This window comes from Coprinopsis cinerea, assembly GCF_000182895.1.
Source record: "Coprinopsis cinerea okayama7#130 chromosome 3 map unlocalized cont3.3, whole genome shotgun sequence".
In the NCBI taxonomy this organism is placed as follows: domain Eukaryota; kingdom Fungi; phylum Basidiomycota; class Agaricomycetes; order Agaricales; family Psathyrellaceae; genus Coprinopsis; species Coprinopsis cinerea.
In genome coordinates this window covers 526,600-542,060 of record NW_003307542.1, presented here as the reverse complement: position 1 = coordinate 542,060, position 15,461 = coordinate 526,600, and the positions used below count along the sequence as shown (strand labels likewise).

The 15,461-nt window shown below is 52.4% G+C and overlaps 5 protein-coding genes and 1 non-coding gene across 6 annotated transcripts; 3 read left to right on the top strand and 3 right to left on the bottom strand.

Annotated features, from left to right (window-relative positions):
• Positions 1–22: 22 nt before the first annotated feature.
• On the bottom strand, positions 23–387 carry CC1G_04594 (hypothetical protein; the record flags this gene model as incomplete). Its single annotated transcript, XM_001829853.1, has 2 exons — positions 23–300; positions 351–387. The coding sequence occupies 2 exons, from the start codon at positions 385–387 to the stop codon at positions 23–25; spliced, it is 315 nt and encodes a 104-aa protein (XP_001829905.1).
• Positions 388–608: 221 nt separating this feature from the next.
• Positions 609–2,535, top strand: CC1G_04593 (hypothetical protein; the record flags this gene model as incomplete). Its single annotated transcript, XM_001829852.2, has 7 exons — positions 609–911; positions 962–1,036; positions 1,099–1,149; positions 1,203–1,502; positions 1,561–1,965; positions 2,022–2,231; positions 2,290–2,535. The coding sequence occupies 7 exons, from the start codon at positions 609–611 to the stop codon at positions 2,533–2,535; spliced, it is 1,590 nt and encodes a 529-aa protein (XP_001829904.2).
• Positions 2,536–3,675: 1,140 nt separating this feature from the next.
• On the top strand, positions 3,676–4,217 carry CC1G_04592 (hypothetical protein; the record flags this gene model as incomplete). Its single annotated transcript, XM_001829851.1, has 3 exons — positions 3,676–3,757; positions 3,813–3,896; positions 3,949–4,217. 3 exons carry the CDS (start codon positions 3,676–3,678, stop codon positions 4,215–4,217), a joined length of 435 nt encoding a protein of 144 aa, XP_001829903.1.
• A 627-nt stretch (positions 4,218–4,844) lies between these two features.
• Positions 4,845–8,233, top strand: CC1G_04591 (hypothetical protein; the record flags this gene model as incomplete). The annotated part of the gene is made up of 7 exons (XM_001829850.2): positions 4,845–5,036; positions 5,084–5,505; positions 5,556–5,806; positions 5,859–6,071; positions 6,196–6,533; positions 6,583–7,231; positions 7,281–8,233. 7 exons carry the CDS (start codon positions 4,845–4,847, stop codon positions 8,231–8,233), a joined length of 3,018 nt encoding a protein of 1,005 aa, XP_001829902.2.
• Positions 8,234–9,125: 892 nt separating this feature from the next.
• Positions 9,126–9,209, bottom strand: CC1G_20054. The gene has a single exon. It is a non-coding gene; the product is annotated as a tRNA-Phe (tRNA).
• A 453-nt stretch (positions 9,210–9,662) lies between these two features.
• On the bottom strand, positions 9,663–15,334 carry CC1G_14095 (hypothetical protein; the record flags this gene model as incomplete). Its single annotated transcript, XM_002911517.1, has 9 exons — positions 9,663–12,125; positions 12,194–12,751; positions 12,894–13,124; positions 13,190–13,306; positions 13,376–13,435; positions 13,493–13,921; positions 14,637–14,807; positions 14,904–14,976; positions 15,072–15,334. The coding sequence occupies 9 exons, from the start codon at positions 15,332–15,334 to the stop codon at positions 9,663–9,665; spliced, it is 4,365 nt and encodes a 1,454-aa protein (XP_002911563.1).
• Between the last annotated feature and the right edge of the window lie 127 nt (positions 15,335–15,461).

Here is a 15,461-nt window from a genome sequence, read left to right as displayed (position 1 = left end):
AATCACAATTCTTGTCGACAAATCACTCCAGGTTTGGTGTCGCTTTTTCGCGAGAGGGCGGCCGAGATTCCTTGGACGTCATTGGCGACATAGCAGGAGGGCTCAAGCTTGATGTGCCTTGGGTACTTGAGGTCTTATCCCTCAACATAGATGGCGTTGGGGTCATATGGAAGTGGCCAGATGCATCGCGAGTGTAGTTGCGGGCCATAAACTCTGCGTCAATCATCTGCTCTCGGGGGTCTTCCTTTGCGCGTGATTTGAACTGCGAGGTGTCATCTGTAGGCTCAATGCAGCCGCAGCCTAAAGCAGTGTTAGAAACAGACATTGTAAATGTATGTGGAGGAACTTACCACAAAGATACGCCAAAGCCAGCGCAAGCTTGCCCATGGTGGATGAACGAACGTAAACCGAGACGTCTGGGCCAGTCCAAGCTTATATGCCGCTCAAGCTACGCTGGTCCAGTCAGATTCCCAGAAGTGCCAGCCCTGTCGCCCAAGTCCGCCCTATTCGGTCGCTGACGGCTCAGGCAAAGTGACGACGACAGCCAACACATTGCATGTCCGCCAAGGCGTGTTGGTCACCGCCACATTCTCCTCCCCCAAACCCACATGTCCAACTCCAACCAAATCAGCGACGAACATGGCTCTATCGTCATTTCCCGACAATCATGGCAGACGATACTGGATCAACTAGCTGGTGTGCTGAAGAAAAACGATGAGCTCAGCCAGAAAGTCGACGATTTGCAAGGAAAGCTGGACAGACTTACAGATCAAGCCGTGGATGTTGAGTTGTTGAAGGCAAAAGTGAGGAGCCTAACCGAAGGTGTTCATCGCGGAGATCATCGTGGTCGTTCGAGCGAGACCAACGGTGGGCTTGGCACCGCGTCGTCGCCATCAACGACGCCAAGACAAGTGAGCCGCCGGTCCAAATTGCGTTATCGAGGTACTCAGATTTCATACAGAATAACTCGAAGGTTAAACTTGAACCTTCGACAAGTAGAGCAGAGGGTCATCGCGGGGGAAAACCAAAGCTTGAGGTGGGTACACAATTTCCCCTCGTGGAAGTTGGTATCTCCAGGTTGCTGACGCGTTTTGCCAGGACCACAGAGGCGCTCAAGCCGAAATCATTGTCCTTCTGAGCGATGACGAGGTAAATACCTATGCAATCAAGTGCCTCGGTAAGATCTAATCATGATGCACCAGGATAGTACTAGTAGTTTCTCTCATCCGAGAGATGAAGATGGGCACCACCACGTGGCCATGAAACGGAAACCATCGACCGACATACACCCTGGATCCACAGCATCGGGACTAGTGTCATCCAAAAAGGCAAAGCTGGTTAAGGCCGAAAGTGAGAGTCCGAGAAAAGTTGGAATCGCTTTCGAACCCCCGGCAAGCGTCCCTCCCTTGGCGGATGAAAAATCCAGTGTATCCGACGAGCCGGGTTCCAGCGGCTCGCCCCCCATCACATCAACGTCTTCGCGAAGCAAACCTCGCGTCAAGGTAAACTCACGGATTTATATCCTTACATATACCGTCTCATCTCCCATTCAATATCCAGGTTCCCCCCAGCAAGGTTCGAACAGGTACACTTCAGTTGAAGGAGGAAGACGTCGACCGTTACCTCCACGGTTTCTCTCCCATCCCGATCTCCTCCCCACTGTCCCTTGAAATCTCCCTCGAGCTTCTCAACAAGAACTATGGGTCGATTACTCAAGGACTCTTGTGGGAAAAGGGACCGTACAAGTTCCTATTCCCGGGGTACGACACGAACCCCTTGATGCCTACCAGTCCCGGCGAGCCTGGACTATTGTTGAGTGCGAGGACTGAGGTCGTCCGCGACACCTGGACGCTCTTCATCAAGATCTTGAACAATTCCAAAGCAAGGTGGAATTACGCTGGAGAGTACCGAGGCGCTGTCGTGGGCTCGTTGGGCGCCAAGGGGTTCTCCGAACAGCCTGAGAAGGTCAGCTGCAGTCCCCAACGCATCGGCCTCTTCAATCTAAGAAATTTCTTGTTTAGGTTAAACGAACTTGGGGGACCAAGATCGCGCACCACAAGAAATTTGAACCATACCTCAGAATGCGAGCTCGGATTACTCTTCGAAAGCTTGGGAAAGCTTTGAGCGAGTTGAACATCCAACGGGAGCTTGAGGAAATCAAGAAGCGACCGAAAACATCCAGCAAGATTTCCAGTGACGATGTCATCGAAGCCTTCGAGTCCGGACACGAGGTCAGTGCTTATTTAGTCGAAACGACAAACAAGGCGTTAATGTTTCCTGTGAGGTTAGACCATACCGATCATCCGTATGACATGTGTTCAATACCGCCACAGCTTTGCACAAGACTTGTCCTCTTTGGCTTCAACAGCCCCTGCCGCCGGTCGAGGGAACGCCGCAGTTGGTGGGGGGTCTGGAACTCACCAAACTATTATCCGATCCGGTTCTTCGCTGAAAAAAGGAAAACAAAAGGCCATGTCCGGTAATCAGACCCCTTCCTCTCAGCCTGAGGGCTCTGATTCAGAAGGGTCCGACTAGAGGGAGCCTTGTCAGAGAACAGCATTGTGAGAACAAACCCTGTGCGCAGCGCTTTTGATCCTCTCGATCAGGGTGGGATATTCGAAGTTGTGTGGCTTTTTGTAAGGTCTATTCCATCATAAGACCCTGACATTATTCCGCACTTTCCGTATGGCAGCATTTCCCACTTTTCATAAGTGTGCGACTTCCTGGAGGCTAGAGCGTCGAGGTCGGCGAGTTAAACCATCCGATGGATACCACGAACAAGGCGTCGACGTGATACGGTGAAGAATCAAACCTGACACGTTGCGAGTTGGGTCTAACATACAGAAAGTTCCAAATGCTGGGTCAAGGATGTGAACATAGATCCGGATGTCATTGTTAGTAAAGGGTTCAAGTTCCACCCATGACTGCCTCGTGCTTTCGATACCATATTACGCTACAGTAACTTCAACCCTTTTTCCCTTTACGCCACTTCATCAGGGAGTCGCTATTTTACTTCGCCGCTTTGTCTAGCTTCTGAAGGCCCTGGACCGCGGAGAAGAAAGGCGCTCAAAGCTCCTAGAAAACACTGACTGTTTTGCACTTCCCAGTCGACCTGGGAACTTGAAACACTTGATTTAACCCACCCAAGTGGCTGAAGGGAGAGTGTGAAGTGAGGTATACCGCGAACATTTTTAAACTTTCCGACCGGAGGACCTGGGGTTTAAACTTTCAGCTGTTATCACATTGGGGCACTCTACTGCGCCTTTTAATGTCTTGTGAAGTAAATACCCGGTTTACTGATGACGACTTCCCAAACATCTGGGACTATGTGACTGCTGGCAAGGAGGAGCTCAGAAGCCGGATGCTCGAGAGCCTCTGGGCGTTATTGACAACAGCAGTTTCCTGTAAGTTCCTGCAGGGTTTGAACGTTTGAACTTTCGATCGGTAGACAGACACCGGTGGCGCCACAAAGCCAGCCGATGATCTGCAGTTTGAAAGAACTGCAATTCCTTCTTTAATCTGCCGCATTTAAGGCGTTTCGTTATTTGCTGCGAGCGTCGGGAACGAGGTGCCTTATCTGCTGAAAAATGCTATAAAGCGGAACCATCTCATGGACTGCACCACAACACTTACTGTGCCCGCCCTCGCTTACTTGTCGTGTCATTGTACATTACCATGTCAAGAAGATATCCCAACTATCGTATTTCCTCCCGAGCTACCGGAGGTGGACGTCTTGATGGGGACATACACAACCATTGTAGGTCACTCAATACCTGCCCATGTCTTCATCCAGCCTAACCACCCTGTCCCAGATGAGAACCTCACCATTTCTCAGGGCATGATAAATGGTGGCCATATGGTCAATGGCGGTAATGTTGTACTGGCCCCAAATCACGGTGAGTAGATTGATATCGGTCTCAGGGGATCCAACACCGACGTTACCTACAGGGAGCATCACTCAGAACACGTATCATGGTTTGCAAGGACATCAGGCCGCGCACGCCTCGCAAAACCCTGCATGCTCGACCTCAAGTACCAACACTAGCCAAAGTTCGGTACCATTGACCCCTCCCTCAGGTCCCCCAGCTGAAGGAGGAAGCACACCGGCTGCGGAAGGGCAGTCGGCCGCGCTTTCATCAACTCGAAGGGCGTCGAGCTCTCGTGGCCGACGCGCAGTATCATCCAGATTCACTGTATCTCGCAACAGCCGCCGCTAAATGCTAGGTGCACAAAGACAGTCATATAGCCCACCGTTACTAGAGCTTTGAGACCACCCCTCTTGTGCTCCCCTATATATCTCGCAGTGCTGTTCCTTGGCTGTAATATTGTCTCTCTGTCTTCTCTCACCCGTTTGCCATGAATTATTCTATTTCTAATCAAAGTGCTCTCTATACATTTACCGGAGTGGGCCGCCTACAAAGCCTCAAGTGTACGTTGACTCGTCAGTGCACGACAATTAGCGCCCAAGGCCAGGGTCTAGGAGTCGGACTTGGCGTTTGCTGATGCTTGCTCATCAGATGCCTTGTTCCGGGTTCGATTCTCGACACGTCCAAATACTTTTCGCGCGGCCATGACGCAAAGTGACGGCATCTCCACTCGTCTCTTTCCACAACCACCACGACGACGACGGCGACACAGCGAGCAAGATACAGCGCTGAACCCGTTTAAACCGTATTCGAGCTCATCGACCATACCAGGGCCTGGGACGCGTCGATACACGTTGAGCTCGACGTGCCTCGTGGCTTCATGATTCCCCCTTTTCAGTCAAATTAAAGCCACAACACACCCTCGAGGCAGCGTTCTCAACAATAAATAGCAACAGAAGGCCTGTTGGTGTTCTCACCATGGCGAAAGAAACGACAGCCCGCTCGATTCTCGGTTACCAGACCCTACCAACGACGGCGCTCATAGCGCTCATCTATGTGGTCGCATTCTTCTCGGTTCTCGTCTCAGACCAACTACCCTCGATTCCCCACCCAGGAAGCAAGAAACTGAAGGGATTTGACCTAGATCTAGCTAGAAGGGACCTGGAGCATGTAAGTCAGGCTCGGACGAGCCTAGTTCGGGCTAACGAGGAGAATAGATTGCTGCTCGACCACACCCATACAATTCCCATGCGAATGATGCTGTTCGCGAATACCTTTTGAACCGGTTGGACGACATCGCCTGGGGGAAAGACCACGTCCACCTCGACAACGACCTCAGGAGCAACGGATCTTGGGCGTCACCCAAGTACGGCGTTTACTTCGAAGGAACCAACCTTCTCGTCAAAATCGACGGTACCGACGACGACCCTCATACCCAGATACCCAGGGGCGTTGCAGATGGCGTGTTGTTCTCAGCACACTACGACTCGGTGTCTACCGCAGCTGGGGCCACCGATGACGGCATGGGAGTGGTCACTCTGCTGCAATTGATCCAGTACTTTGCAGAGAACCGACAACGCAAGACTGCTATCTTCAATATCAACAATGGCGAGGAGGACTGGCTGAACGGAGCTCATGCGTATGTCGCTCATCTACAAATGTGTGGTAACGCCACTGACAAACATCTAGGTTCCTCCAACACCCATGGGCAAACCTGACGTCGACCTTCTTGAACCTTGAGGGAGCAGCATCCGGCGGACGACCTATTCTATTCCGATCCACCTCGTTGAAGCCGGTCAAGGCCTACGACGATGTACCACACAAACTGCGTGTTCGCCACCCCCACGCGAACGTAATCTTCTCAGATGCTTTTGCACGAGGCTTCGTTCGGTCTGGCACGGACTATTCAGTCTATACAGGTATAGATAGGCATGGTCCAGGTACGTACTACGCAGTTACTCGTTTCCGCCATTTGCTGACCTGATGTGCTAGCTGCGGAAGGGGGACTACTGAGGGAAGGACTTGATATCGCATTCTACAAGGGCAGGAGTCGCTATCATACCCGCTGGGATGCACCCGCATACACAGAGGGAGGCGAGAGAAGTCTTTGGTCTATGATTGACGTTGCCAGAGGTGTTGGCGTTGGGTTGTTGAATCCAGAAGACTCTGCGAAACAGAAAAGCAAGCCTGGAGTTTATTTCGACCGTAAGTCTATCTTTACTTGTCTGAACGGAACCTAAGCTGAACGTTCATTCAGTCTTCAAGGCGGCGCTTGTCTCCTTTTCCCTGAAGGCACTGTTGATTTTCAACATCGTCTCGTTGATCGTAGGCCCGGTCGTTCTGGCACTCCTTTGGGCTATTGGAGCGGTGCTGAAGCATAACGCTGGATCTCCACCACCCCCACCAAAACCCACTGTTCCGCATTCTGCGAACAACGCAAGTGCTGGCACCGGTCGTCCCGGAGCATCTACCCGTCAACCCACCCGCTCATTTGGATCGAACGAAGACGCCAACTCTGAGCGCGGCATTCTGGCCCGAATCAAGAGCGTCTCCGTTAAGAACGTGCTGATTACAGTGTGGAAGCAAGCAAGCTTCTGGATCGCCTTGATCGTCACTGTCGGTCTCCAGGCTCTCTTGGCTTGGGGATATGTTGCAATCAACCCTTTTGTAAGTCTCCAACCCTCGAATTCAGATTGTCGCCTCACGCTTCCCATAGACCATCTATTCTCGGCCTTATTTCGTCCTGCTCTCTTTCTTCGCGCTCAGCTTCTTTTCCATGACACTTGTCCTCCAAGCGGCATTCCCATCTTCGCCTGTCAAGCATGCCATTGAAGTCCGCGAACAGGAGAAGACCACCATTCTGCTCCATCTGCACCTACTCTCGTGGATCGCCCTCCTTCTGTCGACCATCCTCATCGGCAAATCCCAAGTCGGGTCTTTCTACGTCGTTACTGTCTGGTACCTTGGCATTTGGGCAGCGACTGTCATTGGGACTTTGCAACCTATCCTCGTGTCTAAGCGAGCGGATGACAAGGGGAAGAGGCGTGCTCGACGCTCCAGGTCTGCTTCGACCAGTAGCAGCAGCAGTAGCAGTAGCAGCAGCAGTAGCGGAAGTGACACGGAGACGGAACGACCCTCTACCCAACCCGCAAGCGAGCGAACACCGTTGTTGTTTGGAAGAGCGAATGGTGCTTCGAACCGCCGCAAGACCAATTCTAAGTCGAAGGAGGACGGAGCCATTGGGTGGTGGATCGCTCAGGTTCTCTTGACCGTGCCGCCGGTAGTGATGTTGGTTGGTCAAATCACAAGCATTGTTTTGGAAGCGATGAATCAAACTTTAACTGACGGCAACAGTGCCTGGAGTAGTGAGTGTTATCGCTGTCAGTGAAGCATCGATACTGATAACCGTTCCAGTCTATCTCCTGACGGCCCTTCTCGCTACCATGCTCGTTCTCCCCGTTGCTCCCTTCAGCCCCAAATTGCACCGTGGTCTCATCTTCCTCTCTGCGGCGGTCTTTGTTGGTTTCACAATCTACCTCTGGGTAGTCTTCCCCTTCACCCGACAAGACCCCTTCAAAGTTTTCTTCCAGCAGACAGTCTCTTTGGATCGAGAGGACGTATTCCCTATGAACGCCACCGGCAACGCAGTCACTACCCACGGACCCAAGATCGTCACCGAGCTCACGGGCAATCCTGCCTACCTCAGACGCGTCCTCCCTTACCTCCCATCTTCCCGAGAGGAGGACATCACCTGCAGCCCCCACGAAGTCCGAACAGGCCTCGAAACCTGTCGATGGAAGAGCAACCGCCTCGCTCCATTCCCAGGTGGCAAAGATCCCTGGAGCACCTGGGACTCGGATGCCCAACGTACCACCACCGACGTGTCCTTCTTCAAAGCGGACGTCACACGCACCGCTTGGGCCTCCGCGCGCTTCATCGTCCAGGGCCGCAACACACGCAACTGCCGCCTCTACTTTGACCCGCCCGAAAAATCCGGTGTTCGAGTTGTGCGGTACGTCGTTCACGGCGGAGCGAAGGGTATGCAACCTGGGTACCCGGTTGACCTCGTCAACGGGGTGCAGGAGATCAGGTTGTGGAGTCGGACATGGGGCAAGGCTTGGGAGGTCGATGTTGATTGGGAGACGCCTTTGGGCACTGGGGAGGACGAGGGGCAGCTTGCGGGACGCATTGCGTGCGAGTGGGTGGAGTACCAGAGTGCGATGGTTGATAATGGCTCGTTTGGTCCGGATAGGCAGCCCAAGATTCCGGCACTCGAGGAGGCGCTGACGTTCCTCCCCGAATGGGTCGCTGTGTCCAAGGCTGCGGATGGATTGGTCGAGGCTTCTGCTCCTTTCACCGTTGTTTAAAGATGGACGATGTTTTCTTGCGTCTTGTTTTTTTTTTTTTTTTTTCTTTTTTTGACTTCTTGTGTTGTGCTCTGCTCTGCTTGGCTGACAACGAAAGGACACGCGTTACTAACCTATTGTCGAATGCATCCTGTACTGAAGTTGTTGCAATGCGGCGCAGTGTCGTGTTTTATATTTTGGGACCTTGTACTCTATCGTAAATATGTCTTCTTGTTTCCAAGTTTTGCCTGTTTCCTGGAATATCATACCAATGTGTGAGATACTGTATGCGATGTCTTTTCTGAAGAACCATGCTACTTATCTTCGACTTTCACACAAGACTCGTCACGTTACATGGTGTAAGATCAGGATCGACGCTCGGGAGGGTGAGATTTCCAGATATGTGCTTGATATACTTAAATAGTCCCACTTCCGCCGGCGCCTATTCGGATTTCGGAGGCACTCTGTCGGACCCGTATACGGTTCCATTCACAATGACTCGTTTAGCTTTCACACTGCCGCCGCAGCGATGACGCAGGTCCAAGGAATCTGCTGGAATCTGGTGTCCGGCACTCAACTTGATATGAATACAGCCGCTCTCCTGAAATTATAACCTCGCTCGTGACTCTATCGATTAATCTTCGAACGCACAGAGATGTCCGTTACCACTGCTACTGGCGCACAAACTAAACAGGCGGTTAGCCGCACTTGGGCCGCTCGCTGCCTGCAGGTGTCTCAACCATTGGCGGTGACTCTAGGCGCTTATGAATGACAACACTTAGCGCCCGCAATTAGTCTAGTAAAATGCCGCTGCTACTTTGAGGTACACTTGCACCAAAAGCAGGACGAAGCCGAAAGCACTGACCTGGCGTAGTAAGCAAATCAGGAAAGCAAAAATGGAAAGAAGCAAAAATGGGGGCACCGCGGATTGAACGCGGGACCTTTAGAATACGCTCGAAGCTTCAGTCTACTGCTCTCCCAACTGAGCTATGCCCCCGACATTTAGAGGGGAAAATGCACTCTTCTTAGGTCTAGAGCTCCTGTACAAACGGTTAGGTGAACGATATGCCAACGGCGAGAGGATTGTCATACTTGAGACGCCGTTCGCGTATACGGGTACCTTCCCAAATTTCCAAACGACTAGCTGGCGTGGCAAATTCGATGGTGCAAGAAATCGATAACAATTGCAACGACAACGAAAGATAGCGAAAAATACATCGATACAAAACGACCAAAGGTTTTGAGTTGGGGATGGTAGTAGTAGAAATTCCGGATGCCGACAGAGTCCCAAAGTCCATGCCAGAGTAGTATCACACAAATGTAAATCGAACACCCTTTTTCACGTCGCGCTGAAGGAAAAAGGCCCTCAACCCGGAACCCCAAGAAACAGGGACAAAAATGAACAATGAAAAACTGCATTGTCTCGAGCAACCCACACGACCTCGCGTCCTCACTTCCTCGTAAGCCCACTCCGATTCCTCGGCAACTGACCAGACCTCATACGAACTTTCATCCTCTTAAGCTCCTCCGGTGCCAACCCGATATACTTCCTCGTCCCCGAAACAGGATCCCATTGCGTCTTGACCCTCGACGACCTTTTTGTTGCTGCAGAGGACGTCCGAGTGCTTTTAGAAGCTGAAGGTGTGCTTGGCTTTGTTCGTTCGGTGCGGGTAGAGGCTGAAGGTGGGGATGGCTTTTCGGTGGAAGAGTTCTTAGAGGAGGAAGAGTCTGTAGGAGTTTTGCCTGAAGGCGCGGTTGAAGTGCTAGCCCTAGATGCAGACGGAAAGGAAGCCGTTTTTGAAGGCGACTTCGTAGACTGCTGTCTCGAAGAGGTAGACGCCGATCTCTGTGCTGAAGGAGGTGCCATCGACCGCTGTTTCGAAGGGGAAGCTGTTGACCTCGTTGACCTCGTCGTCCTCTGCTTCACAGGTGAATTCGTCGATGACCTCGTTCTGCGCGTAGATCGTCGGTCCGAAGTGAGAGGTGTGGATGCTGCCCGCCGCTTCTCTGCAGTCCGGGACCTCGTGACGCGCGTTATCAAGGCAGAAGCAGATTCAGCAGGGTCGCCCTCATCTTCGTCTTCCGATTCATCCTCCTCTTCTGACTGGACGCTGAGTTCGCGCTTTAACGAACCGTCGCGTTCTTCGTCCTCTGGTTGAACTTCAGCCTCGCCTTCATCGACCTGCATTTCCTCGTCGCTCCCTTCATCCTCTTCCTGGGGCTGGGACCCTCCCTCAGGACTTTCTGGGCGAATGACCTGCTCTTCCTCCCAATCCTCCAGGCGAACCTCCTGCTCTTCCTCCTCCCGGCCCTCATCTTGCTCCTCCCCCTCAAGTTGAACAACCTCTTCCTCTCGGATGGGCTCCGCATCATCCGTATTTCCCACCGTTCCAACCTGGCCCTCCCGCTCCTCCTCGGCGGGCTGGACTGCTTCCTCGAAATGGACAATGTCGACAGGCTGGACACGCTCTTCAGGATTGACAGGTTCTTCAGGGTCGGCAGGCTCTTCTGGTTCGACAGGCTCCTCCGTTTCGACATGTTCTTCTGATTCAACCATCTCCATTTGTCCAGATTCCTCAGATGTGCCCAGCTCTTCATGCTGACCACCGAACCCAGGTTCTTCCGTTCGGAAAGGATCTTCAGGGTATCCGAGTTCTTCAGACTGAACAGACCCTTCAGGCGGAACAGATTCTTCTTCAAGTTGCACCGAGACCTCCTCCCGAACCACCTCTTCAAGATGCTCAACCTCGACATCAGGCTCAGCAACCCCCACCTTCATCTCTTCCTCTTCTTCCCCCTGTTCCACTCCCGCTCCCAGTTCACCATCTCCCATCTGGACATCCTCTTCCTCTTCTTCACCTTCCGCATCTGCATCCACATCTTCCCACTCCCCTTCAAACCCATATATTATCTCCTCTCCTTTCGTCGCATCCTCTCCCATCTGAACGTCAACAATCGCCTCGTCTTCATGAACAAGAGTAGGAGTTAAAGATTCGTCTTTCAGAGCAACTGCGTCTGCTTCTTCGTCTACCTCCCTGTCCACACCAACACCGACGTCCCGTGCAACCTCCTCTTCCTGTTCTTCTTCTACCCGCTCCTCCCGCGCTGGAACTTCACCAAACACCTCTGGAAGAACACTAACCGAGGGAGGAGGCGGGTCAACTCTCCTTGCCTCCCTCGACAATAAAACGTCTCGCGAAAGTGATGATGTTCGTGGCAGAGCAGGCTGAGGTGGAAGTGGAGGTCCTGGTGGCAAGGGCGCCGTTTGAGGCAAGGACGTAGTTTGAGGCAATGTCGAAGCTTGAGGCAACGCCGAAGTTTGCGACAATGACCCAGCTCGAGGCAATGATGCCGTCTGCAGCAACGAAGTCGCAAAATCACCAAACGCAGGCGAAGACACCCGAGAAACAGGCGGCAGCTCGACATAAATATCACCCTCCCCCTCTGGGTACACCAAATCTGCAAATGGAGAGAACGACCCTGAATCTCGGCTACGGCTACGGGTTCCGTCTCTGTCTACTACACCTTCGCCGTGGTTCAGCGTGGAGATGGTGGAGGTGTTGGAATGCCCATTTAGACAAGTGTTCAGGTTCGTACGAGTATTTGGAGGATGGAGGTTCGAATGTGTCGGAGACGCGGGAGCAGGATGCGAGTTCAGTGCGCGAGTCGCGCGCGTGTTGGGCGAGATAGCATTAAGGTGCCCATTCGGAGAGGTAAGATTAGGAGGTGTGTCGAGCGAGGCCTGACCAGGGCGGTGATTCTGCCCAGGCTCTCGAGGCGGCGATGGTGGAGGTGGATGCCGCCGCGCCCAGGCCTGCTCCGCCCTCTTCTCCCCCTCCTGCTCCAACCAAACTTGCGCAGAACCCGAACTACCCGCCGCCCGCCGTCTTGCAGATTGCAGCTCCCCCAACGTCTAGATATTCCCATCCAATTAGCACAACCCGCAACAGTGCCAAAGCAAAAAAAAAAGAAGACACGCACCCTAGCTTCATCAGGAAACGCAGCCCGAAGACCACTCGATCGCGACCTAGATCTCGAACCAGACTTTGCATCACGACCATCCTTCTCCTCCCGTCTACGACGCTTCGACAACGGAACAGCAACATACGGAAGCTCATCCTCCACCGCCCGTTTGTGAATATGTGACTGTCCACTAGATGTCGACGCCGAACTTGACGAACTGGAAGACGCAACCGACCATGGACTGGCATTGGCATGTACACCGTTCACGCCAACACTACTTCCTCTATCCCGTGCCCCCACCACCGAATTTGAAGCAACTCCATTTCCACTCCCACTTCTACCACCCGACACACTCTCGCTTCCCAAACTCGAACTCGAACTCGACGAAGACCCCGGACTCGCTCTACACCCATTCTGCGACCCCGAACTACGGGCTCTAACCACCCTCGACGTACTCGTCCTCCTCGCATACTCCCTCTCCCTCGGTACCACCTTCGGCTTCTTCGTCTTGTCAACCGGTACCAAAGCATTACGCGTCGACAGGGTAGGAGGGACGTTATGGAACGGTGATGGAGGCTATTTATAGCATTCGAGTCACAATCCGTCCCGATAGCGTTCGAGCGCAGTAGGTTGAGCGACAATAATCAGGAAAAGGAAATGAGGATGATTGGAGTCAGACAAACTGCGCTTTGGAAAGGTGAACGTGGAACTGACGTACCAGAAGGATGATACGTTTGAGCGTCGTAAGGGGTTTAGCAGCGGGTGGCGGTTTACTGCTACTGCTACTGCGACTGCTCGTCGAAGCTTGTGGCTGAGTCGTAGCTCGCAGGCTCGTAGTAGTTTGTGAACTTGTCGTAGCTTGTCGGCTCGTAGTAGCTTGTAGAGTTGTCGATGCTTGTAGAGTTGTCGATGCTTGTGGACTCGTCGAATCATGCACGTTTATCGAATCCTGTGGAGGACCCTACCATCAGCACCCACATTTACCGCTGCACACAGAGAGAAATCTGCACTGACATCAACAGCCACAGAGACGGGAACAGGAAGAACAGGATCCCGGCCCATGGTCTGACTCGGAATCGCAGAAAAAACGCTCGTGCTCGGTCTCGGAACATCCTCTCGAGGTTCAGGTTTCTGAAAGTATTCATTAGTATTAGTGCGAATTCGTAGGAAAGAAACGATAGAATACTACTAAGTACGCACCTGCAGAATCCTGAAACTCTGACCGTTCGATGCCTCGTGCCGTTCAGGCGAGTCAACCGTCTGTAGGAATTGGCATCCCGCTCAGCACAGTCCGAATTCAATTCCAAGGAAACTCACAGCAGGACTAGCAGAGCCACTCGTCTCCCTCCCTCCACCCATCCTCGCCGTCTCCCTCCCTCTCAACCCCTCCACCCTCCTATACTCAACCCTCAAACTCTCCAACTCATCCCGAAATCTATCCCTCTCCCGCTGTAACCGTTCACATTTCTCTTGGAGAGCCTGGACTTGTAGCCGCAGTTCCTGCTGTTGTTGTGGTGGTAGCAGTCCTTGGTCTTCATCTTCAGGTTCAGGTGTATACGAATACGTCGGTTGTGTCGCTGGAGGTAGGACTGGTAATTGCGGTATCTGGATTGAGAAAGGTTGCGGTAGTTGCGATGACGATTGAAGTTGTAGTTCTAGTCCTTGCGGAGGATGAGAAAGAGGACGAGTCAGTCGTGCCGTGCCGGGGTCGTCCATACGGGAATCCAGGTGGTATACCGTACGGGCCTAATAGGTATCGGTATGCGTTATCCTCGCAGTCGCAGTCGCGGACGTGAGCTGGGGCCCATAAGGCGGTAGAGCGTTTTGTCGACCGAGAACCGCCAGACGTGCAACGGTCGCGCTCAAACTCAAGCCCGCGTTCTCGTGAACCTCGTTCCCGTTCTCGTCCCTCGAGAAGATCAAGGGCAAAGGCACAGCCAGGCGCGATTTTGATCACAGTTCTGCGCAGCGTACATCCCTGGCAAACACTTCCTTATAATCTACCCTCCGCCAAAAGGCGTAGGCAAACAACAACATACCACTTCTCTACACCTTTTAAACAGCATTCTAATAAAATAAGTAGTGTGAAGGAAGAAAAGGGGCGGTGTATAGGTGACAGTGCAGAGATGTACAGTGTAATATATGAAGTTGAGCAAGAGTCCGTGATGGTATGCAACCTTTCTGGTGTAAAGAAGTCCAGGAGATGGCGGGACAAGAACGTCCATAGTGCAAGGTATAAACAAAAAAAAAATCCAATAGCCCAAGGTCCATAATCCCTAATCGTCCATTTAAAAAATTCCATAACAGCGTCATGATCAAGCTTAAGCTTGCCATCCTCCCGAAGCATTCTGTAGAGAAAACCAGTCAGCCGTACCATACCGCACACATTTCGAAGAAAACGAAACGCCGAATGAAGGGCAAGCAATATGATGGAGAAGAACTCAGAAAAAGACACACATACCATCCGATCTTGCCTCTTCGCCTCACAATAAATCAAAACCAAAAGCAAAAACACCTCATCCCTCTCCAACGCAGTAGGACACATCTTCAAAACCATAGGCTTCGTCTTGCCGAATAGTTTAGGGCGGTACGGGACTTGGAAGGTCGCCACTATTTCGTTGTTCCATTGAACCTGTGTTTGGGGGAGGGGTCAGTTGATATTAGTTTGTGGATGCGGAGGGGATGAGAAGGGAATGAGACGGGGTGGAGGAGAGTATGCTATACGCACCTGCCACTCCTTCTCTTGATGATACACAACAGTATATTCCTTCCTATCATTCGACCACCTCCAAAACCTCTCCCTACAAAAATGATAAAATATTCATCAGCATCCCATCCTCCTCCACCCCCCAAACCCAAACCCAAAACCAAATCCCCCCACAAAACAAACACTCACTTGCTAAAACTAATCCCCTTCGGCTTCCTCCTAACCTCCCCAACACTCTTCCTAACACCCCCAACCTCAAACACCTTCTCCCTCCAATGAATAACACCAGCAACAGGCGGGTCTCCCAATGCCGGATTCGCATCCTTCAAAAAAGTAAGCTCACGCCGCCATCGCGTTTGGTCTGTCACGACTTTGTAGACGACAGAGTGGTCGTGGTTGGTTCGGATTTGCGCGGAGAGGACGTTGGAGCGGTTGTCGAAGGTGGCTTCCATTGGGCGTGAGAGGGGGGTGTGCTGTAAAACGTGTAAGGCGAGATGGGGAATAAGGGAGATGGGAGATGCAGGGTGTTGAGTGTGTGGCTGGTCGATTTACGAACGGCGGGGGGTGCCTAAACAGAGA